The 23,966-nt window shown below is 40.2% G+C and overlaps 2 protein-coding genes across 5 annotated transcripts in view; both read right to left on the reverse strand.

The window, feature by feature from the left end:
• Positions 1 to 260: 260 nt before the first annotated feature.
• RB195_020130 (uncharacterized protein) overlaps positions 261 to 23,966 on the reverse strand; it is a gene marked incomplete at both ends in the record, with an annotated part of 42,065 nt that continues 18,359 nt past the window's right edge. The window contains 28 exons of one of the 4 annotated variants that reach the window (XM_064188293.1): positions 261 to 332; positions 383 to 416; positions 2,499 to 2,582; positions 3,241 to 3,349; positions 4,583 to 4,766; positions 4,825 to 4,941; positions 5,208 to 5,294; positions 5,502 to 5,606; positions 5,724 to 5,797; positions 5,861 to 5,951; positions 6,326 to 6,430; positions 7,771 to 7,903; positions 7,987 to 8,215; positions 8,284 to 8,420; positions 10,008 to 10,123; positions 10,182 to 10,279; positions 10,578 to 10,664; positions 14,684 to 14,777; positions 14,838 to 15,008; positions 16,229 to 16,313; positions 17,953 to 18,054; positions 18,306 to 18,396; positions 18,749 to 18,895; positions 18,963 to 19,119; positions 19,191 to 19,324; positions 19,973 to 20,107; positions 23,154 to 23,273; positions 23,333 to 23,417. In XM_064188293.1, coding sequence (XP_064044173.1) covers positions 261 to 332; positions 383 to 416; positions 2,499 to 2,582; positions 3,241 to 3,349; positions 4,583 to 4,766; positions 4,825 to 4,941; positions 5,208 to 5,294; positions 5,502 to 5,606; positions 5,724 to 5,797; positions 5,861 to 5,951; positions 6,326 to 6,430; positions 7,771 to 7,903; positions 7,987 to 8,215; positions 8,284 to 8,420; positions 10,008 to 10,123; positions 10,182 to 10,279; positions 10,578 to 10,664; positions 14,684 to 14,777; positions 14,838 to 15,008; positions 16,229 to 16,313; positions 17,953 to 18,054; positions 18,306 to 18,396; positions 18,749 to 18,895; positions 18,963 to 19,119; positions 19,191 to 19,324; positions 19,973 to 20,107; positions 23,154 to 23,273; positions 23,333 to 23,417 — 3,183 coding nt within the window. Of the gene's footprint in view, positions 333 to 382; positions 417 to 2,491; positions 2,583 to 3,240; positions 3,350 to 4,582; positions 4,767 to 4,824; positions 4,942 to 5,207; positions 5,295 to 5,501; positions 5,607 to 5,723; positions 5,798 to 5,860; positions 5,952 to 6,325; positions 6,431 to 7,553; positions 7,592 to 7,770; positions 7,904 to 7,986; positions 8,216 to 8,283; positions 8,421 to 10,007; positions 10,124 to 10,181; positions 10,280 to 10,577; positions 10,665 to 14,683; positions 14,778 to 14,837; positions 15,009 to 16,228; positions 16,314 to 17,952; positions 18,055 to 18,305; positions 18,397 to 18,748; positions 18,896 to 18,962; positions 19,120 to 19,190; positions 19,325 to 19,972; positions 20,108 to 23,153; positions 23,274 to 23,332; positions 23,418 to 23,966 lie in introns of those variants that run through there. The other 3 variants (XM_064188292.1, XM_064188291.1, XM_064188290.1) reach the window with 3 other exon arrangements.
• RB195_020131 (uncharacterized protein) lies at positions 293 to 2,031 on the reverse strand (the record flags this gene model as incomplete). Its single annotated transcript, XM_064188294.1, has 3 exons — positions 293 to 332; positions 383 to 530; positions 1,962 to 2,031. The coding sequence occupies 3 exons, from the start codon at positions 2,029 to 2,031 to the stop codon at positions 293 to 295; spliced, it is 258 nt and encodes an 85-aa protein (XP_064044174.1).

Below are 23,966 nucleotides of genomic sequence, written 5' to 3' on the forward strand. Positions count from 1 at the left end.
ACGTTGAAGATTCATTCGTAAACTTTACTTTTCTCTTCAACGAGAGGAAAAGATCAGAAGTTTTGATAAATAGGAGACCAGCCAATATATGGCTGGCGTGGCTAACGTTTCTGCAATATTAATTAATTAATTTATTTATTGAAAACACCTGCAGGTGTGCCATAAAACAAAAAACAAGATGGAACAGAGCTCACTAGAATTTCGCCTGAATTTTACACAACAAAATTGGCCCTTCAAAACATAAGGGGTGGTCGCCTTCTTCAGAGGCTGAAAGGGAGAACTCGAACGTGATTCATCCGATCAAACGTCCCATCCATCCCACAAAGAATGTTCTAAATTTACTGTTGGGTTTTACAGCTACAAGTAGAAGGGAACATCGTACCTTAAGATCAGATGATTCTGCCACTGGTAGATACCTGTGGTGATGTGGCTAGCGAAATCAAGGCCAAAATAGGGCGAGGTCCCGCGCAAAGAGGCATTCCTCTTTGCGTTTACGCCGCGATACCAGGTTCGTGCGCCAATATCGTGATCTTAATTTCAAAATCTTCTCCGTTATGACGCCACGCCCTATGTCCACCTAATGCAGTGGAGTCCACGTGATTTCGCCATTCGTGTGTTCTTTAAAGGCAGCATACCACGAATCTGGGATGATACGCATTTCGGGTGGAGTATCCGTATACGGAGTCGTAGATTATGGAGACCGGGGTGGTTCCGCTCATCTCCCCATGAATCACTGCAAGCAGCCGGCCCCTGAATGCTGTTTTGTACGATGCTTTCTATTGCAGCGCGCCACCACTGCACGCATACCGTCCCTTAGTGCCTATCGGGGCAGAATTGATTTTCGACGAATCGCAGGGAGGAGGAGGCGCAAAAGGGTGGAGCGTTGCAATAGATGGCATCGTACAAAACAGCATTCTGGAGGCGGCTGTTTGCAGTGATGCAGGGAGAGATGAGCGGAACCACACCTTTCTCCATAATCTACTACTCCGTATACGGATACTCTACCTGAAACCAGGACAACCTCAGATTCGTGGTATGCTGCCTTTAACTGGAACATATAGAGATGTAGCTGTTTCTTCTATGTATTCGTCAGCGCACTGCATGCAGGAAATCAGATAAACAACACATGAACTCACGCAATTCACATAGTTGTTATCCGGACATATTTTGCACTCTGGTGCAGTGCAAATACGATCATATAGGCGATTGCGTATGAGTCTTTGCTTAAGATTGCCAGGGGGAACTCCACGATAGCAATCAAATTTTTTGTCAACTGAGCCGAACAGTATTTTTAGAGAATAAGAGCAAGCGAAATGTTAGTTTGCATTTTGCAGACGGAAAGAAAAACATGTAGTATTTGACGACGAGGATACCTGCCAATTTGATTTCGACTTACCTTGCCGGATATGCCGCCTAGTAGAGGTTTTCTAACTGTTGGAAACTGATCATAAGTATACAGATAGTATCATATCACCTTTTTTCCTTACAGTAATGTACCATCCATAAGTCACATGATAACATCACTCGAAGTTTAATCCCGTCCAGAAAATCGTTTTTGAAACGTGGTCTAAACTGTTCAGAAAACTTTTTATATTTATTAAGTACTCACATTTTCGTGCACTCTTCATGTATTTTAAAACCATAAAACATTTTCTCCACAAATTTTTACGATTTTAAGTTCAACGAGGCCCTTTAGAGAACCTCAATTCCGCTTGTGCTCTGTTTTAAATTTTGAGATTGGACTTTTTTTAAATTGTTTGTTTACAAAGCATTGTTTAAACTATATACCAATGTAATTAATGTCAATTCTTAGGCAGGCATGTACGAATGTTTTGCTCAGCTCAACTTCTTTACATTCTGTGTTTGCGTTGGATTTCAGAATCAGCTTTCGTTTCACACAAAAATAATAAAAAAAAAGGAGAACTATTTTTAGTTACGAAAACAAAAGCTGATTTATGAACATTGGCGAAGAAATTGCGGTAAGGTAAGTCCGATTTTCTCTTCAAGGCTAAGAAGTCTTATTGTCTCCATAAATTATCATGTCAAATGTAAGATATTCCAAATCTAGGTATTATCTAACTAAGAATATGAAAGATAAAAAGTATTCTGAAAAAAAACAATGATTTCTTAATGAATGATCCATCCTACGCGTATTTTAATGATTCATTCGCTTCGCAAACTTTTTCATCTTCAGAAAAAGTAAAAAAAAAAACAAATCGAGATAATCAACCAAATTCAACAAAAACAATCACAGCACATTACATAGTTCGAAATTCAATAAGTTATCAATCAATAATCAACATGATTTGTGTCAAGTGAATGTAATATTAAGTGTTCAATGAAACTGCACAAATGATCTTCACTGAGATTAGAAACCCGATTTAAAAAATATCGCAGCGTTCGATGGTCACAACGATTTGTTTTTAACAGAATTAAAAAGAAAATGGTAAAGTGAGTGAGATGATGTGATGATTTACAGGTAGATGTCTGGTCAGAACCGCATTTCGGAATCATCAACCTTGTCGTCAGGAATGACGATTCGAACATGCGGTGGACTTCGGCGACGTTGCACAGTCTCATCGCTGAAAGTAGAACGAAAATATGAACACTGGGTAAAATTACAGTAATGTTACTGTATTTAGAATAGGAACTCTAAAGTACTAAGACAGAAAAATAGATGAAATGAGAGGATGTCCGCGCCTATTTCCATGATTGGACATAGGCTTATTAAAATGACAAGAAACTTGAATATTCCTTGGAAAAACAATTTCTTAAAACATTTTTATTTTGAAATCTAAGTTTAGAATGTTATGTTAGCAATATTTTCTTTTACAGCTTTTTGAGTGCTATTGGTCACTATAAGGACGGGAAACCATCAGAAAGTTTCAATTTCTAAGTTTCAATTTCCCCGCTGAAAATTTTTTCGCAAAAATTTCATTTCCCTGGAGTCAGCAGGATAAAGAACACTAGAAAAGTGGACATTGCTTCAGCCTTAGCGTTCTCCATATATTCCGACTGGTCCCTCTTTAAATTTGAACACGAAATTCATGTCTTCAGTGATATTTACTACTATAAACACTTATTTTCATTCTTCATAACTTACCACATTTCTTCTTGTTCCTATTCATTCCTCTGTTTCATTCTTTATTTTCGAAAAAGTACTTTTTTCGATTTTTAATGCGAAAGTTCACTTTAGGAGAAGTTTTAAATTAATATAAAAAGAAATAATCCAAAACGAACCTTCTATTAGTCGATATCTCAGCGGAGTCCGCTTCATTGGAAATAACATCCGCGATGGTGGACGGTGGAAGGTCTAGCGTAAACTTGGGCACAGGTTTTGGTAGATTCTCTGAAATAGAAATAAAAGTGTATCCAATGTATTATTCAAACGGATTAACTAGTAATAAACATTAAATCAAGTCAAAGAATTTTTTTTCGAGGGAACCGTTTATTATGAATGAATACTCGTTATCTCTACACGTTTCCTACCACGGAAATTCGTTGAATAACGGTGTTGTTTTGACAACTATACAACTATTTTTTCGCTTCAGTTATAATTGATCTTTTCCTGAAGACTGTGCATTACGAAATTTTTTTAAATCTATTAATTTATTCATTTGCAGTGGTAGTTTACGGAAAAAAGAAGAGAAGAAAAAAGAAAGAAACAGCGAGAAAGTGTTGATGTTTGGATATCTCCACGGATAGATAGAGGTAGGGGGTAATTCAGAAGTATGACCATGATCACGCTGAACTCTGCCTTGTAATCCAGAAAAGTCGTGAAACAGCATTCTTGACTCCGTTTACCCAACGATACAACTTCTTACGTGGCGCTTGTGGAGTGCGAGCAATTCCGACCCTCTCCAACATTCACAATCCAGCAAATATAACTCAAATAGGCAAGAGAAGCTGCTACGCACGCACAATCGTGGACACATTACGGGTTGCCGTTTTTCTAATGCCAGTAATAAGTTGCATCGTTGGGAACACAAAACCACACAAGGCTGCTTCTCATAGATTGGATTATTTTATTTCTAAAAGAAATTGATTGTGATTACGCTCATAGTCGAAACTAACTCAAACTACAGCCGTGAAAAACCGTGAAAAAATCCACTCCGTGAAAAAAATTCCTTCACTGTCGATTTCGGGAAATTCTGCTTTTAAACATTTCACAGAAAGCTCTATGAACACAACTCCTACATTTCCTACTTTTCTTCACCTTTTTCTGCAAATCCCCTTGCATACTAAGGATAGGGCAAGCACAGTTCAAAAAGTGGAACATCCACTCTACTCCACTCTTTTTGTCTCTTTGATCTTTCAAAATTTTCCAAAACTCCCAATTTCAGCGTTCTTTGATCTTGGGTAAATCACAAAGGTCACATTCCATGAAATGTTGGGAAAAAATGTCATAAACCCTTTCTTCAAGTAGGCAAATATAGCTTTTACTTTACGGGCAACAATACTACTTGCTGAGATCCGAAAACTGGGCAATATCGAATACTGGAGGCGTAAAATTCCAATTTTAATTAAACTTTAAAAATCCTTAAACTTCAAATTTCCTCTTGTCTTTGCGTAGCAAACCAACCTTTCTCATTCAAACCCACTAGCCATGGTTCTGATGCGGATGTGGATATTCTACGAGATTTTTCCGTTTCATTCTGTTCGTTGTCAGGAATTGTGGTATCATTTGAATTAACATGCATTGATCGTTCCGATAGATCACATAAATCATCACATGTGTTGGGACGTGTGAGAACTTCGAGTTTAGGCTGAAATGAGGCTTCTTAGAAGCATAGAGAGTTGTAGAAGCAAGTGATCTTAACATACATGAAGATAATCAACATCGTCGGTCGATTCATCTTCCGATTTCTCCAATGATGTTGTCATCGTTTCGCCTTTTCCTGGTATATTACCTGATTGTAAACTTTCGATTGCATGTCTCAACTGAAAAAAATAAACATTAATTAAAGTCTATCTAACCCATGTATGTTTGTTGGTACTTAGATTTGCTGGAGCGACCGCGACGCGACCGCAGAAACTCGCACTGCTCTCTCTCTAACACATACTCTCCCCCTCTCCCTGCACTCTACCTTGCACCTACTCGGGAACGCGTCGCGGTCGGCTGTGCAAACATAAGCAGAGGCGTTTGTGGATTAACAATAGGAATCCAGAAAATAATGGAAAACTTAAATAATCGTAAAAAATCTCACATCGCATAATGAGATCACTCCAACGAGTCGACCAGCCTTCGTCACATAGGCACGTTTTAATCCCAACAGAGAGAAAATGGAATGTACCTTAATTAAACTTGTATTATCAATATAACATTAATGGGATCCTGAAGCTATAGAAAAAGACAGATTACAGAATAATAAAAGTAGAAAAACGATAATAATAAACTATTGAACATTAGTTGGCCAATAGAATGTAAAAATTCCTAATGTGATTCCTAAAGCGAAAATGCAAAATGGGAAAATAGAATGTAGAATGTAAAAAACCCTTACTTTAAATAGGCTGGTGGTTTCCACCATTTGAAAAGGTGACGGATCAATATGAATGTTAGTAAAGTCGATTTTCTGCTGCAAAACTGACTTCTCCCATTCGTCACGCTAAAGTAAATAAATAAACATTTATACGTCGTTCTAAAAATTGCGATTCAGAAAGATAACACTGAGATATTCCAGAAAATAAGTACAATTTCCAGAAAAAGAACTCTTTAAACCTACCTCTTCACCATGTAAATCAAAGTCGGTCTCCTTCTTACTTTTCCCGATTCCCCTCGTTATTGAACGGAAAACATCTCAAAAATTTTGGATAATTTCAAAGAAGAGAAGAAAAGAAGAACTGTAGAAGAGCGGCTCACTTCCGATTGTATGATGGAATTCAGGAGAAAGAGAATCGCTGAGTAGATTCGAGGATTTGCTACGTTTCGTACCCATTGCCAAAATAGTCGGCTGAAAATAGACTACTGCAGTATGAATTCATCGATATTTTGGTGCTACAGGCGCGTGTGATGTGGGACCTTTCTGAATCCAGACAGCTGAACCATTATTCTGTTGGGAAAAGGTGATTTGAGAAAATTTTTTCATGAATGATAAAACAATACATACTGTATTACAATTTAACCACCATATAAGAGACAGAGTCCTTGATTTACAGTTGTACGCATGTATTTCTGTAGGATGTGGTAACAAATCAATGAAAGGTTGAGCACAATCATGAATTCAGTGCTTTCAGGTATAGTCCTCAATCCTCTCAATCCTCTCCCTCCATTCCTCTTTTCTAAGTCCAGATATATGCATAGGTTAGCCTACACATGTCTACTTACACATGTTTGGCTTCTTTCGCGAGAGGATTCCGTTTTTAGCACCGGAAACTTGCTCATCCATTCGGTAGGCCATATTTTGGCATTATGTCTGAAGGAAAAGACATCCTCAAAGGATAGAATAGCTAAGTTTTCTTTGAATAGGATATTTCAAAAAATTTTCTTCACATCTTTCTGACATACACAACACACGGTTCAAATGTTCACAAGCAGGTCATCAGATGTAACAACACATTCCTGGGGATCCGAGTAATATGGAAAAAGATTATTGGAAAATTCTTGGATATCGTTTAGAGAAAACTGAAAGTTACATCCCAAATTAGTTGTTTCGGTTAGGAGAAAAGTTTTGAAACGGAACAGCCGGGAAAGCCGAACAGAAATGGGAAGCACAGGATGAACAGGAGGTGAGGATTTGTTTAATCTTAGAGGATTTCACAGATGGTTTTTGCATGGATTCATAATATCTGAGACATGCTAGTTCAGTGACGGACTGATATGTGTCTGTTCAAAGTAGAAGTATCAGAATTATTTTAGTCGACCTTGACAGAATTTTTTACTGTTAAAATCTTTTCTGAGTAAAATTGAAATGTGGAATAATAACAACGGAATTCAAATAAACAGCAAAAAAATATTTAAATTAATAATCCAGTAACTCTGGAAGTAATTAGTTACAAGTTTGTTCGAGCGACTGCGACTCATCGAAAGCAATTCCGCATTTCATGTGCATAGTATTTCTGAGTCTGGATTTTGGTTCATTTCAATGAAAAATCACAAGAAGAAGAGGAACTACACTAAAAGCTGGCGCCTGCTTGTCGTGGATGTGCATTGTCGCAGGATTTCCATGAAAATTCTATCTGATCCTTTGTTGTTGCATACTTGGATCAAAAATACTTAGCAATGATAAACAAGATCCGTTTCAAAGAGCAAATTTAACAGGAACAAAATGACTATTAACTTTGTGCGATTGCGTATGCGGGTGCGATCGGGGCGGGACCCTCACTTGCTGCAATCGAACTGTAGGAATGATGGAGGTCACAATTCGTTTGTAGCCGCTAACTCCATTGTTCCACTTCATGCACAATACGTGATCCTCTGCGTAATTCTACGTAATCATAGCTTAATCGCAAAGGCCAAAGGCCTTCAGGGCATTTTGAAAAAAACTATACTACTATCCGCAAAAGCAAAGTTGATCTAGCAAAACATGACAGTAAAATTGGATGCCCACCGTCACCCTATAAATTCCCCACAAATGATTTTTGCGTAGTAGCACTAAATCTTGCCAAATCCAGGACTAATTCGCCTTATCCCATCCAAGCAAAGTGCAAAACAATTGCAAAAATGAAGAGCTATGCAAACAGAGGAACTACATCTACAAAACACTGAATCCGAAATTTTCTCACCACTAAGAGGGACCACTAAGTTAATAAGCAATTATAATAGACACGTACCATTGTGTCATTTGAAGCCTTTGGAAAAGAGGAATGATCGGGAACAGATAGCAAGTTGTTGTCAAAAGCTACAGAGGATTTGGAGATTTCACCAGACGATCCCGGACTGTTTTCGACAGACACAACAGTAAATCTGAAGATATTTACGGATACACATTTCTATAATTGAACGACAGTATGGATTGTCTGATTAAAAATGCAAAAATAATCGCGCACCGTTGAGGAGACCGTTTCATGCCCATTGACATCATATTGTTTGATTTGTTGTATGTTATGTTGTTTGTTAGTCTCGCGTTTGATGGGACGTGATATCGTTCGCTGACTTCTCGAATTGCTCGACGTATACGTTCGGCAGCTTCCGCTTGTCTTGCCTTCACACCGACATTCGCCTGGAGTAGTTTGAAGAGGTGGGATCGACTGATCGATCCAGTCAAAACCATCGACGCTGTAACGTGTGGTACTAGCGTGAGAATGATATCATTTGAAAAATACGAGAAATTAACAACAACTCACTTTTGTTTTCCACAAGTGGGAAAGCTCGTACATGAGTCATTGCATAAATGAGAGTCTGTAGCTCAGCATACGTTGAATCCTTTGCAATGTATGCAGCTGGAGATGTCATAAATTGTTCAGCAGTAAGGGAATGGTACCTGAAATACAGTAATAATAGATATTAACTTTAGGACGAGACTTGTTACGATTCGTGATCCTAAAGGTTTCGAAACCAACGCTCCATCGCTACTATTCGTGTTTCGACCTGCAGCCGTTGCTGATCAATCTCTTCAACGCTTTTTCCGGTAAAAGTTTTGACACATAGACCAATGCCAGTTCCAATACCATGGGAACGATAGTTACAGTTTTGCGTTAGTTCATGTTTCGCGTAATGTGGATGTAGATCCACTATCACAACATAGGCAGATTAACAAGAGAGTTCTTTTTCGAATTTCTCGTTAATGCCTTCACTTATATTGCACTATATAGTTAACAGTACTGTTGTAAAATTCACTGATGTTCCTTCCTTACTTAGTCGGTTAAAGGCAGCTTACCCATGGAAAACATAGGGTTTGAGGTGTTCATTACGAATAGTGAGTGTGACCGTGCTCAATTCACCCCTATCGTCCTGTAAAACGGCGTGAGAGTCCCCTTATTCCCTACGAGGTACGTTAGAACGCGCCACTATCGAACACGCTTCGGTTCGGCAGCCTATTCACGCGCTTTTACATGAATAGGCTGCTGAGGAGATCTTATTTATTCTCGACAGCTCGCACGTGGATGCGATGCGTGCACAAAAATTGCGCGTTCTAACGTACCTCGCGAGAACAAATGCCATTTTTCAGGATAATTAATGGTAATTAACTGTGGACACACTCATAATCCACTGTCATAATCTACACTCCAACCTCTGAATTTACCCAGAGAGACGCCAACATCGTCAGTTTCGTGACATACGCTGCCTTCAAATTATACCAGTTGACAGTTCCAGCAACACAGTAATTGATTGTAATTTTCAAAATTTTTGTTATTCAGAGTTAAACTACTTTTTTTTCAGCAGAGCAGCCAGGGAGAGATGAAATATTTAGTGGGCCTAATTGCGAATAAATTGGGATTTTAAGGATTTTGAAGAAAATGTAAGTGTCAAAACGTCAGGCCGAAAAGCGTAACAGATGTTCCATTTGATAAAACCACGGTGAGGCGGGGGTTATTTCAATTCTATTCTCGATTTCATTTCTTCTTTTGTCAATTGATCTTAGCGACTAGTTCTAATGATGTTTACGCGCTAACAAGATGACTGATTCAGATGTGCAAGTGGTGAGAAGCCTGGAATAGAAAAGTGACGCTAGCTTTTCAGCCCATGTTATGGATATAGTGGGGAAACATTGGAAGCAGATGTTTAGTATAATTTCTCCTCTTTGGTTATGCATTTCTGTCGATTGCTCCCTGACAGTTGATGGCTTCTCAAAGCTATGGCTAGTAATAAAGACCCACTGAGTTTTTAACCCTGCACGTGCATGTACGTACTGCTGCTGGTTTAATGTCCATGAATAGTCCCCAATCGCACTAATTATAAGAAAAGTTCGTTCTCACTAAAATTTGAATAAAATAAAATGAATAAAACTAAATAAATACATAATAAGCAAAATAAATAAGGTAGGTAAAATAAAGTAAAAGAAGAGTTTCCGGAGTATTTCTTATGGATAAGATGCATTTTGTTAATGAAGGCAATTAGTGAAACGTACATCGAAGAGCTTTGCGAGATATCCGGCAAATATGGAAGATGTTTTATTTTGATGACACTGTCGTAGAACGATGGTTGTAAATAAGAGCACACTGCATTCGATATAAGAACAGCAATCTGAATGGAGAATTGAGTTTTGATATAGGAATGATTCGCATAGAACTACTGCTCTTACCATAACAGGTATCAAAAGTACGAGTTGTCCTGTTAACTCAAATACTATCACCGCCACAGATACCGTATGTGTGACTGAGCCACAGAATGCTGCAGCACCTGGAACCTTACAGAAATTCTTGAGGCAGCTTAGCTATGAATGACATAGAAGTTTATATTAGAGGTGCAAACAAGAGTTCAGAAGTTTCTCTCAAAGATGACATATTTTGTAAAGAAAAAAGTGAGGAAAAGGGGCAAATAAAGGGTCGTGGCATTCCGACCTTCGGTAACTACGGTCAAAAAAATTCAAGAGGATATGAATCCTAAAAACATTGCTAGAACGGAAAAAAATGAAATTTCTTCTAGCTTAGATGGTCTTTACCGTGTACAAATCTTAAAGAGCTCATTGAAAACTTACCAACAACAGCATAGATGCCAGGATCTACACGAGTTGCTAGCACACCATCTATGACTCCATTGGGATACCATAATCGCAACAGTTCGCCTAATATACGTGCATTAAGATGAGGAACAAATTGTGAGTGTTTTTTTTTCAAAGTGAAGAACGCACATAGATATAAGATGTATTTTCAGGAAAGTCAGGATAAAGTCACTGACGTATCAATCCAATTGAGATGCGCCAGCACGTTGGACTGCAATTCGTGAATCGTTGAGGTTTTTCGAAGCCGTGTTGGTCTATACAATAACTGGGGCGGTTTCGAACCACCGACTGTGTGGCTACAGCGGACCTCTAAAGGACTGCGTCACACCCGCCCGTCATACGTTATCCAAAAGAGAATTTCTCACATTACGAGACCTCAGAGCCTCGTATACAAGTATGACTGCTACCTCCACGTGGTGGCTCTGCTTTCACTAAATACAATCAGGCAATACGCATTTGGTACGTACGAGCTACTCCTGCACAACTATGCAAGATTTCCATATATTGCGAAAAGGTGCTGTCGTCCAGCAAATCGCCAACAACCACAACCCGAAAGGTCATCTTCCTGGAGGGAGTGTGCAATCCTTGGTATCACGAACGTGATACTACTTAATTAGCTCAACAGCTGCTTTTCGTATCTTATAGCAATGCATAGCTGGCGATGATTCATAACTTGAGTTAATGCAGTCTAGCGGCCGAATTTGTAGTCCTTAGGTTCGCAGTAGCAAACAATGATTCATTGGACAAAGATGTTTACAGGCCAACCGAGTACTTCTTTGTGTTAGCTTCTACAGGACATCATAACAGTCTACTCCGCCCTCAATGTACCATATAAATAGCCGTAGAAAGTTCATTGTGCCATTTTTCTTGCTTTCCATGTTGTTTATAATTTTGCTAGCTCTTCTTGCCTTCATGTATTGCTTGCCTTTATTACTGTTAATCATTTGCTAGCTTTGTTTGCCTTAGTTACTGTTAATGTTATGCGTTTAATTACCCAAGTTTGAGGTGGTGCTGAATAAAGTTGCTAAGTAATATCCCGCGTGGCACATAATACGAGACCGTCAACTACCGAAGCCCAAAACAAGTCCTCCAACAATACACTTGGCAACAACTATCCGTTTTGTCACGCTGAACTACCTTACGTTGCCGAGAGAGCTCTAACAAGCTGCCCTGTTTAATATTCTAAGGTATCTCTGTGTGCCGTTTGGTGCGTTGAAGGAAACACTCATCAAAGATAGGCCTTTCACCTGTAACGAAGACTACATTATCTGCTGCGGTGGCGGTGATGAAATGAAAATAGGTGGATGCACGATAACTGTGAGGAAGTACTATAACGACCTGGTGAGAGGAATTTGTCTCAGCGTCACCTAGATGCGCCTTCGTTCATCTGCGGGATAGAAAAAAAAAATGCAAACTCTGGATCATAAGTGCCACGCACTTGCGGAAACCGCTGAAGAGAACAGCAACGACGCTTGATATGATGAAGTCAATGGGTTGATGTCTACGATGCCCCACCGGCACGTGGTCATTGTGGCAATCGAAGCGGATTGGGACTGGGACTTGAACAAGAATCCGATGTGCTAGGTAGATGGTACTACCGTGTAAGCACGTCAGATAATGGATACCCTCTGGTTGACCTCTGCGAGCAGACGGGTATTGCATTACTTCCACATTCAGGAAAAATCATCGTCGCCATCAGCTTATGTGGCAAAAGTCAACTTTTTTTTCTGAAGAGGCAAGCAAGCGCAAGATGAGAACTCTCAAACTTCAGCTCGACTAAGTTATAACGAAGAAAATTCTTCAGCCGATTATTCGGAAATCTAGAGATGTTTGGAACGTCGCTTCTGACTCTGACCACCGTCCAGTTGTTGTCAGTTCCAGAATACGGTTTCACAAGAGCAACCGAAGAATTTCCCCCAAAAACTTGACCGAAGTTCGACTTGGCAGGTCTGAAAGGCGAAGAAAGCAGAAGGAAACTCCGCCAACGAGTATCTGTTCATGTTGGAGTACAAAGCAGGAAAAAGCTTTGCGATGCAGATGCCTTCACAAAGTTTGTTCAGACGCGGCAAAATAACGCTTTTGGTTCTAGAGCCAAGAAAAAACTTTACTTTGTATGTGCGGAGACTAGATAAACATATAATTATGTATGTGCGCCCGCAGTAGTGGTGATTTCAACCAGGAGGAGTGTCTGAGAAGGAAGTTGCGTCGTCAGCTGCAACAAATTTGCGAAAACAATTGAAGTGGATTTAAAGAACGAAGGGGTTTGAAAAGGGATGAGAAGACAAGAGCCCAAAAAAGCCTACGATTTACTAAGAAAGACTGACTGAAACGACTGCAAAATGAAAAGATGTTTTCTAGTCCTCAACACGTAACAGAGCCGCTGTTGATGAAGCAGCTCTACCAATTCGGAGGCATCACATCAACACCTTGCTGAACCGGCAAAACAGCCCCTGAGCTTAAGCACGTCCAGCGACTGACGTAAAAGGTCAACGAGGAACCAACGAAAACGTCGGAGGTTCTGGTCTGTATTCAAAAATGATTCTGCTCCACAGTAAGTTATCCATCACGGATCCAAGATAAATAAAACTAGATAAATAAAAATAGACAAATAAAAACTGAATCTCATTGCGGCGTGTTATGTTTAAGGTCTTGGAGCGGATTATCCAAGACCGACCTACTAAATATCGCGAAGAAACAATGCAGGATGAAGACTTTCGCTCTGATCAGGCGTTCATCATCAGAAGAGTGATGGAAATGTGCAAGCGGTTTCCGAAGCTGATGCAGTTAGCGTTTTGAGCCTTTCACTTTCGATTCTCTTCATCGGGTTCGTTTTCTCATTGCGCTTCGTGCCGATATAATACTAGGAGGTTTGTTCGCATATTTGATAAAGTGAACCAGGGAACAGCTGTTGAAGTTCGAACACCAGCCAGACGTACAATGTCGTTTGAAGTGGTATCTGTAGTAAGATAAGGGGAAGTGGCATGACCATTTCACCATCTACGACATCCTGCGAAGACCAGCAGATCAGTGTCCTGCTGATATCATTCTAGCCTCATCATGGCGCCCTTTCAACGAGTACGCTGAAGATATTGAAACATTCGCGGAAAAGCAGTTCAGACGAGACGTAAGGTTTTACAGGATATGGATTGATTCTGTGCAAGCTCCGATTAAAGGCATACCATTTGTGGTGGTACGAACAGTATCCGTATACGGGGTCGAAGATTATGGAGACGGGGGTAGTTCCGCTCATCTCTCCCAGCATCACTGCAAACATCCGCCCCCAGAATGCTGTTTTGCACAATACCTTCTATTGCAGCGCGCCACTCTTGCACGCGTAGCGTTCCTTATTGCCTATCGGGGCAGACCGAATTGATCTTCGACGAATCGCAGGGCGGAGGCGGCGCAAAAGGTGGAGCATTGCAATAGATGGCGTCGTACAAAACAGCATTCTGGAGGCGGCTGTTTGCAGTGATGCATTGAGAGATGTGCGGAACTACCCCCGTCTCCATAATCTACGACCCCGTATACGGATACTCTAGCTGGAATCCGCACCACCTCAGATTCGTGGTATGCTGCCTTTAAGTCAAGTAAGTCGATGAGACATTGCCAGTTTTCATTAACTCTTGTTTTTTCAGATATTTTAAAATAGGCAAAATGAAGCATTTCGACACCACTTTTTTGCATTTTTGCACGCATATCTCTTTTATCATTTCTGTTCTTTTTACATGTTTTTTCATGGTTTTACTCGTTTTCTTAGTATTTTCTCAAATTCTTCACGACTTTTAATTAATTTTTCTCTGTTTCATGCACAACTCAAATCTTCCAAACAGCTTCAGTAGTCTCATCATTTGGATTAATAGCAAAAAAAGTCGCGGAAATCGTCCGTTTTGTCAATGTGGCACTCTGCCTCAATAATCTTTAAAATGATCTTCTTCTAGAACGAAAATTTCTCTATAGCATAGTATACGACATTTTTAAAATACTTCTTATTTCAATGCACATTTTCCACTTAACAAGAAAAGTAGCTTATTCCTCAGAACAGTAGATTAAAGTTCTCAATATTTTTGAAATGATTCACTCACCTACAAAGCGTCCGAATGCGCCTCCTATTACAAAGACCGGCATAAATATTCCAGCTGCAATCGGAAGTGTTGAGGCGGCGATAGAAAGAAAGAACTATAATGTTATGTGAAGTAGGCATGATACGCTACGTTGCTAAGTTTCAGAAAAACTTACAAACGCAACTTGAAAAGCAATAAGAGAATGGAAAATGTTGATTTCATTGTTAGGACCAGCCCAATTTGCTCGTGAGAAATTCACTCCAGGACCACAACCGTAAGAATTGTTCGTATCTTCTAGCCATGAACAGTTAACGAAGAAATCGTTCAGTGTGTGACTGAATGCTTGCTGAAACTCAAAATGCTTAATAAGAATTTAAAAGGAATATTAGTAGTAATTAGTTAGTAATTAGCAATTTGCTAGTAATAGTGATAAACAATACTCTTTCACTTTTTTATTATTATCTATAAGTAATTGTTCTGGAGGCAGATATTGTTACAAAGCATTTCATAAAGGCAAAATAATGGAATTGATTTGGGCAGATTATACAATCGAATCGGGGACCTTTGCAAGTCAATTTTATAAGGTTAGTCCGAGAGTTTTAACCACATTTGAAACAATTATAACTGTATTTTTCATAGATGTCAACCAGCAAAATGATGACCATCATGATCCAATACGTATGTCCAACGCTCCACTATCAATTCCAGAAGTCCAGAAGTTTCTGACTGCTGTGAGTCGATATCTTACTTTCCAGCTCTTTTTGGTAATCGCATTTTTTCACTCCTAGGTACAGCATGAGTGCCCGAAAAAACATGGTAGTCAGACGGGCCCAAGTCAGCAGAATTAGCCGAGTGCGGTAGAACTTCACAGCCAGGTTCGGCAACTTTGCAGCTACTTCATGAGAATGCCCGACCGCACGTGGCAAAGCTTACTCGCCATAAAATTGGTGAACTTGGTTGGAAAGTTTTACCGCATCCTGCTTATCCTCATTATTTGGCCTCGTCTGACTACCATTTGTTTCGGACACTGAAGCTGTGCCTACGAGAGAAAAAAAATGGATGATCAAAAGACTTTTGGATCAAACTATAGATAGAATATGCATGATTTTTGTGCGAGATAAAAATATGCACTTATTCTGTGTAGCTGATGCATATCCAATTCAAAAATGAGATAAAAGATAATCAGAGTGCAGATAAAATCGATTCTAGAGGTGTTCGCATAGGTTCTGGCCAGATCCCGAAGTCAGTACAGTCCTCGAAAGTAAAAATTACGAATGAAATAAAGCAATAGGCGGCCTTTCTTTTTCAAGCGTGTTATCTAAGATTATTTGGTTGGTTTCAACAAAAATGAAAACTCAGTAGAATTGTACATAGTTGAATTACTCAGGCGTTTATTGCATAAACATTTGCAATTTACAATGACGTGCAAAACATAAGAAAGAAGTAGGTAAAGTAACGTGAGATACCAACAACACGGTGGAAATGAATGAAAGTGCGGAAGTGTGTTCCCAGAAATGAGCGAAAATAAGCAAACGAGAAGATAATTCAAAAACTGATAACAATTACCTCCCCGCCTAAATACCTTCCAGCTCCAAGTGGATACATACATGCTGAGATAAGAAACGAGACCACAGCAGGATAAACGAGCCAGCTGAAAATATCAGCTTATGTAATCACTGGCTTATAGTTCCAGAAAGTCAAACGAAATTCTAGAGAAGCAGAGAGACAGATCCTGTGGCGTGGCAGTGGTGCTTCCCCACCAGAAATGTATAAAATGGTGTGGGACAGGTCCAATGACGTCGGATTGGTGCGCCGGGGCGTAAAATATAGTTGGGCGGGGGGATGCATTCTGAAGCGACAGAATCGAACTGTTTTCCTACTATATTTAGTGTCATCGAAGGGGGTACTTCGACTGTGCCAGTACTGTAACAGCGTGTACTGCCCTGCACTCAGAGCACGAAAAAGGTCATGGAGCACAACACGCTCAAAGACGTCCATAGAGCACGTTAACGGTTCTCGTCGTTAAACCATTTCATTTGCATACTGGCCGTCTCCAACTTGCTACTTGCTGACTTTTCGTGACTTCAACTTGATCACTGCTTGGCCGAAGCTTGCATGGAAGTCCAGGGAGGCTCGCGAATCTTGGATTGCTATGAAACGAGCGACTTTGCCCCAACTGTGGAAGTCCACTTAAAGGCATCACCCCACTAATCTGAGGTGGTACGGATTTCAGGTGGAGTATTCTTATATATCCTTATCGTAGATTAAGGAGAGGGTAATTCCGTCCATTTCTTCCTAATTGCCGTAAAAAACGCTATTTTCTACAACGAGTTCGATTGGAGCGCGCCAGCCGTGTGTTCATACGCCAGTTAGCAAGAAATGGACGGAATCACCCACCTCTTCATAATCTACGATCCCGTTACGAATACTCCACCTGAAATCCGTACCACCTCAGATTCGTGGGGTGATGCCTTTCACGAAGCAGGCGAACTCACTGATCAGCCTTCATAAAGGCTAACCCGAAAACCCTCCGTAAGGATACCAACATGCGAATGTAAATAGAAAATGTGTGAATAAAAACTGTTACATGCATGCTTGGTGATCGTGTCATGGTGCCGATAAGAACAACAAGACACCAAAATTTTATCAACTACCAAAAAAAAAAACACTCACAGAGGGCATGTCTCAAAAGTGATGGAACTTTTTCCAATAAAAATCAACTTATTAAACATTTTTGCAAATACACTTACTAATCTTAAAAGTAGACCCTTTCCGCATGAGCAGACTGCTTCCAGCGGTTGTGCCATTACCCGAACCACTTTTTAAAGTCCTTCTCTGATGTCTTCTAAGACTCGTGTCACAGCTACTTGAATCTCAGGAAATCCGATTCTCTTCTCTTCTTAGAAGGGAATCGTACGCCAAGAGTTTGTGGCGGCCGCGAAGAAGAATGTGGCAACGCTGCCACTGCACCCTAATTTGTAACCGCCGGATCTCTTTTGCTTTCCAAGGATTAAGACCGTTCTGAGAAGACAACGTTTCCAGCCATTCCTTGGATTCAAGTGATTGTGGCACGAGCTTTGAATAATTTTAGAAAGAAAGGATTCCTGATAAGGACTTCGAAAAAAAAAGTCTCGAACAGTGGTAGAATTCTTGGAACAAGTGTGTTGATGTTCAAAGGGCCTACTTCGAAAACTTTTAAGAGTATCTGCAAAAATATTCGATAAATCGATTTTTATCGGACCAACATATGTAATTACTTTCGGGACAATCCTTGTAGGTATTAAACTCACTATTTTTGCAGGACAATCTTGATGTATTTGTTCTTTCTGAGAAATAAAACAACAGTACGATGAATAAAGACGAATAAAGCACCAGTTATGCCACATATTAACCTGAATCAGTGTCACTTCAGCAGGAGGTCAAATCCTAGTGATAAAAAAATAGAATTCAGTTGAAGTGGGCCAAAATTAAGAGAAGAGCTTGACCTATATTTCTATCGTGAGCAAGAAGACAAACACAAGACAACACAACATCTTCACATCACCCTAATAGTAAAAACTTACCTTTTCTAGGATACAATGGAAATTCTGGAAACTAGATTTGACTATTTAGAAATAATTTTCATATTCAATCATTAACATACCCTATTGCAGCAACAAAAATTAGTTCGGATGAGGTGAAAGCGTTGGTCAGTGAAAATGTGGTCTGATAATGAGCTCCAACAGACAGGGCAACTGAAAAAAAAGTACACAATAATTGGATCATAATCTCTTTATTTCATAAATTTGCTGCAATTAATTTATATTATTGTGATCCTCGTCGCACCACGGAGGGCAGAGATCGAGGAAAAAAACTTCGTTTATTAGAAGAAAAAACACTGAGCAAAGTGAGAATTGAATCGTAGCTATTTAAAGTGGGTTATAAAAAAAGTAAAGCAAAGTGAGTAGATCAAAAAGTGGATCAAACCTAAATTTTCACTAACTTTAACATAACCTAACTGCGACATTATTCCTTAATCTTTCAGAACATATTTAACTGTTCATTTTTTTTGTGTAAACACCTCTAAATTTAATAGAAAAAACTTACGCAAATCGCTCCATGCTGATGGGGTTCCCTTTCGCAAACCTCGTAAAACACTGAACAATGTGGCACTGCAGGTGGCGGCAAAAAAACCACGCCAATAACTTCTCACAGCAAAATAAACGGCAGTTACTTCTATCGAAAACAACACTCCTAAACTGTGAATGTCCAGAAATTTCAAGGAAAAAAATGCCACTATGAAATTGGCGGATAATATTACCTCCTACTGGTGCACTAAATGTGCAAGCGACACCGACAGCACAACCAGCGGCCAACATTTCGTTTGCTCTTGATTCATTTTCAAATAAACTCTCAGATCCATGAACAAAACGACTAAGTTGACTGGCCACTACGGATGCAATATGTACAAAAGGCCCCTAAAAATAAGCTAAACACAAATTGTAGATGTTTCTTTGAAGAAAAAAAAACAAACAAACAAATTGCTTACTTCCTTTCCGACCGGAAGACCACTTCCGATTGCTAAAGAAAGAGCGATCATTTTCGAAACAAGGGTTCGTATAGTCAGATATTCTTTTAGAATTACTCCTCGTAACACGGTCTTCATTTCTGGTATTCCGGAACCTTTAAAATTATGGTTATTCCGGAAAGGTTTGCTGGAAAAGTGCTCTAAATTAAAAACGACGTTAATGATAAACACTGAGCTTTCGAAACTGAGAGGAAATGTAGACGATTTCGTTGCACTTGATGTTGAGGTGCATACACAAAACTTATTACCGTCATTTTTTTTTCAAACTATAATTCGTGAGGCAAACAGTCTCTTTTGTAGTCGTAAATCTTTACGACAACAGCGAATTTCCATCCACCTCTATAACTTGCCCCCTTTTGTCCGCAAATCGATCAATAGTTAAAGGAATCACACGAGTCTGTGGTAGTACGGATTTCAAGTGAAGAGTTCCTATACGGGATCGTAGATTACGAAGAGGAAGGTGTCCATTTCTTTTTAATTGCCGTAAAAAACGACCCGGAAGATGCGGCACGTGCACAAGGCTGGCGCGCTCCAATCGAACTCGTTGTGGAAAACAGAGCGCCGAAACGCTCGGAGTCGTATCTTCCGCGCCGTTTTTTACGGCAATTAGGATGAAATGGATGGAATCGCCGTCCTCCCCATAATCCACGACTCCGTATAGGCATAGCCCACCTGAAACCCGCATCACCCAAGATTCGTGGGGTGATGACTTTAAGAATGTTTACAGAGTGGATAGCACTCACCTATAGCTTGTGGAGCTATAAAATGTGCAGCTAAAGCGGATGCGATTACCACTACCATACCATAAAATGACCATACCATAAATGGAACCACCCATGTTTCATCGTCTCGGAAATGTCGATACAGTGTCATTTGTCCTGTAGAACTGATACACCTCTTTTTTTGGAAAAAAAAAATATTAAGCACTACATCTATGGTCGTTTTTCCAATACCAAATGAAAAAACTATCGCCATAGCCCTGCTTATGATATTTTACCGCCTACTTAGGATACAATCTCGTGAATAACATAATGAAATGATTTATTTTATGCTCTATCCCTTGCTTTTTGCATTTAACCTTTAATTCCAAGTTATTATTACTGCAAAAGCCAAGAAAAATAAAATTCAATTCAATTATGTAGTTGTGGGACACCGTATACAAATTTGATTGTTACCTGTTTGTAGAGCCCTTGTTTTCACTGAACGCAATCAAGCATTTAAATATACGCTTTGGGAGCGTACGAGCCTTATAACTTGCACTGTTATATGGCGTTAGTTTCCCAAACGTTGCAAAAAGGTGCTGCCGTCCTGCAGCAAGCCCGAGCCCATACCCCGAGAGGTCAAATTCCTGAGGAAAATATGGAATCTTTAATATATGCCTTGTAACTTTCAACTGCCAGTCGCTATCAAGTTAATCCGGCAAGTCACTCTGTCCAGGCTGCTGCACTGTTTGCTGCACTTCAAGAAGTGTGCATCGGGGAACGTACGTACCATCTACTGCGGCGATGTTGATGAAAGTAAAATAGGAGGCTGTGCAGTAGCTGAGGAACATCTACAATAACCTGGTTGAGAAATTTGGGTCAATGTTGTCAAGATGCGCTTTTGTACAATGGCGGAATCGCATATGAGGACTACAACAAGGATAAGCTCAATGCGTTAATATATAAAATACCAAGTCAGCGAGCGGTTAATGTCGGAATTGATACGAATGCAAAGAGTGGACTTGAACAAAAATTTGACGTGCATGTTAAATGGTTCTATCCCACCGAGTAAACATCGGGTAATGCAAGTCGTCTGATAGACCTTTGTGAGCAGATCAACCTCATCGTTCCATCCACGCTTAAAGGCATCACCCCACGAATCTGAGGTGGTACGGATTTCAGGTGGAGTATTCGTATACGGGATGGGAGACTATGGAGGGAGGGGTGATTCCGTCCATTTCTTCCTAACTGCCGTAAAAAACGGACGGAATTCGTTTTGGCGCACCGTTTTGTACAAGAGGTTCGATTGGAGCGCGCCAGTCTTGTGCGGCGCCGCATCTTCCGGGCCGTTTTTTACGGCAATTAGCAAGAAATGGACGGAATCACCTCCTTCTCCGTAGTCTCCCATCCCGTATACGAATACTCCACCTAAAATCTGCACCACCTCAGATTCGTGGTATGCTGCCTTTAAGAGGAATCGTTGATGTCATCTGCTTGCGTGACAAGGGACAACCCCTTTAACGCCAGAAGAGCAGCAAAAGCGGAAGAAAGAGACCCTTAAGCTTCAGCTCGATTTTTGTTCTGAAAAGCGCATTATGTTCGACATCCGAAAATCCAGAGCTGTCTAGGGCGTCGCATTCTATTCCGACCACTAACCAGTTCTATTCAGCTTGATGGTACGGTTTCACAAAAGCAGACGCGAACTTCAACATCAAGCGAAGCTCGACTTGGCAACGGTCTGGAAGCAGAAGGAAGTTCCACCAACTAGCGTCGATCAATATTTGATCACAGACCAAGAAGAGAGTGGCTGATACTGTCTCTTCCACTAAATCCATTCAGGACCCTGCAAAGAAGGCGCTTCCGTCTTCAAAACCAAGGAAGTAACTCTACTCTTCATCACTACTGGTGGTCTCCACCAGCAGAAAGATCTGAGAAGGGTCGTCAGTTGCAACAAGATCGCGAAAACAAATAGACATCAAGAGTTGAAAAGGTGTAGAGAAAACGAGAACCCAATAAAAAACCTTTATTATGCTAAGGCAGTATAGTATTAAGATGAAGATTTATTCGTCTGTCCTCAACCCTGCCAACGGATACGTTGTCGGCGAGGCAACCTTGCTCATCTGGAGGCAGCATTTGAGCACCTTGCTAAACCGGCAAGCGCTGTCAGTCCCTGAACCCGTGCACGTCCAAATGCTGACATACATTGCGGTCAGCGAAGAACCACCGATGGATTCGGAGGTTCTGGTTCAGTATCCAAAATATGAAGAATGGAAAACCTGGCAGAGTCGATTGAAACAGCTCAGACTTGCTGAAATCTCTTCCTCCTTCTGCGATTTGTGCGATGACAAAGAAAATCTGTCCATATGGATCGACGAAAGGATACCTGACTTGTAGAGACACGCTATCGCCATTCCTCTCCAGAAGGAGCTATCCGTCACGGATCCCGGGTGTTGCCGGGAAATATCACTGCTGCGTGTTACGTACAAGGTTTGTCCCCAATCGGCTAATCAAACATCGCGAAAGAATCACAAGCTGGCTTTCGCCCTAGTCGATCAACGACAGACCAGATGTTTATTGTAACTAGAGTGATTGAAATACGGCACTTGAAGCCTGAATAATGCAATTGGCTTTTCTGGACATTAAAGCTACTTTCAACTTTCCTCATCAAGGCCGCCTTCTCGATACGCTTCGTTCCACGGAAATTTGTGCGCCTTATTAACAACATCAACAGAGGAGCAACTGCGGCGGTCCGAGCACCAGTTGGATGTACTACACCGTTCCATTGGAAAGTGGACCGAAACAAGGAGACGTAGCGAGACTTTCTATTCAACTTTGCCGTCGATGACATCATGCGAAGGACAGTTGAGCAGCTTCCATCCGATGTCGTTTTAGCACCATCTGCACGTCCCTTGGTGGATCTTGAGTGCGCCTAGGATGAAGCAATAAGCAATTGCCTTCTATCAGCGCGAAGTCAGGACATGCAAAATAAATTTGGTTCTATTGTCATATCCGAATCTGCAGTCTACAACAAATTTTTTCGTCCCCGTTCCCTGATTCTGTTGAATATTATGCAATTCTCGTTCAAAATGTGCTACTGATAGTGATTATCTGGCAAATTCTACGTCGATGCAAGTTAGGATTATGTTAAAATCTGAGACTAATACCGTGCGACCGGAACAGTTGACGTAGTAGCGCATAGAGATCAAAAAACGCTATGATGTACCTTCTTGTAATGCAGAAATTGCCATGTCCATTAATAGTGAAAATACAGCCATAATTAGACCAAGTAAAGCAAGAAATACCCATTCTTGAATAGCAAACTTAAATACTTTAAATACACGTGCTGAAAATGGAAAAATTCTCAAAGATATCAAAAATTTTTCATTTGAATGAAAATCTTACACGGACTACAACAACATCCAAAGTATCGGCTTGTTGTTTTCACTGAAGGTGGCGCAGGGACAATGAAGTCTTCTGATGGAGTACCCTGGAAAAAAACGACATATGTACATATATACGTTCATTAAAAAAGCTCATATAAATCTTTACTACTATTCTACACTAAGGTAATGTCGTTTGATGTTTACGAACATGTTACTGAAGTATACAACGACTTCCGGGGCTGGGCGATGAGTCAAGTCAGTATTTTTATCCTCCCAGAAGTCTGGTACTAATTTATCGATCCCTAAGGGATGAAAGGCTTGGTGAGCACTAGGGCGGATTCGAACCTCCGATTGATCGCGCAGGAAGCCGAACCTCTAACCGCCACACCACAGCCGCCCCGTCTTCTTTTAATCCTTTTCTATATTATTTCAGTAATTTATCCTTTTTTTTAATTTTGATATGGATGGATGCTTGGAATTTATCATAAAGACCGTCACCGAACAACAGTTCTTCCGTATAAGTTACAACTAAAGTTGATTTTTCAGTACATTCAGAATAAATTGAATAATAATTGATTAACTAGGACTCAGAAAGAAGCGGAATCAGAATAAGGAAAAACTTGCTCAGAAGTTTCCTCTTTATTCCAGAATTC

Source organism: Necator americanus, chromosome II (assembly GCF_031761385.1).
Source record: "Necator americanus strain Aroian chromosome II, whole genome shotgun sequence".
Taxonomy (NCBI): Eukaryota; Metazoa; Nematoda; class Chromadorea; order Rhabditida; family Ancylostomatidae; genus Necator; species Necator americanus.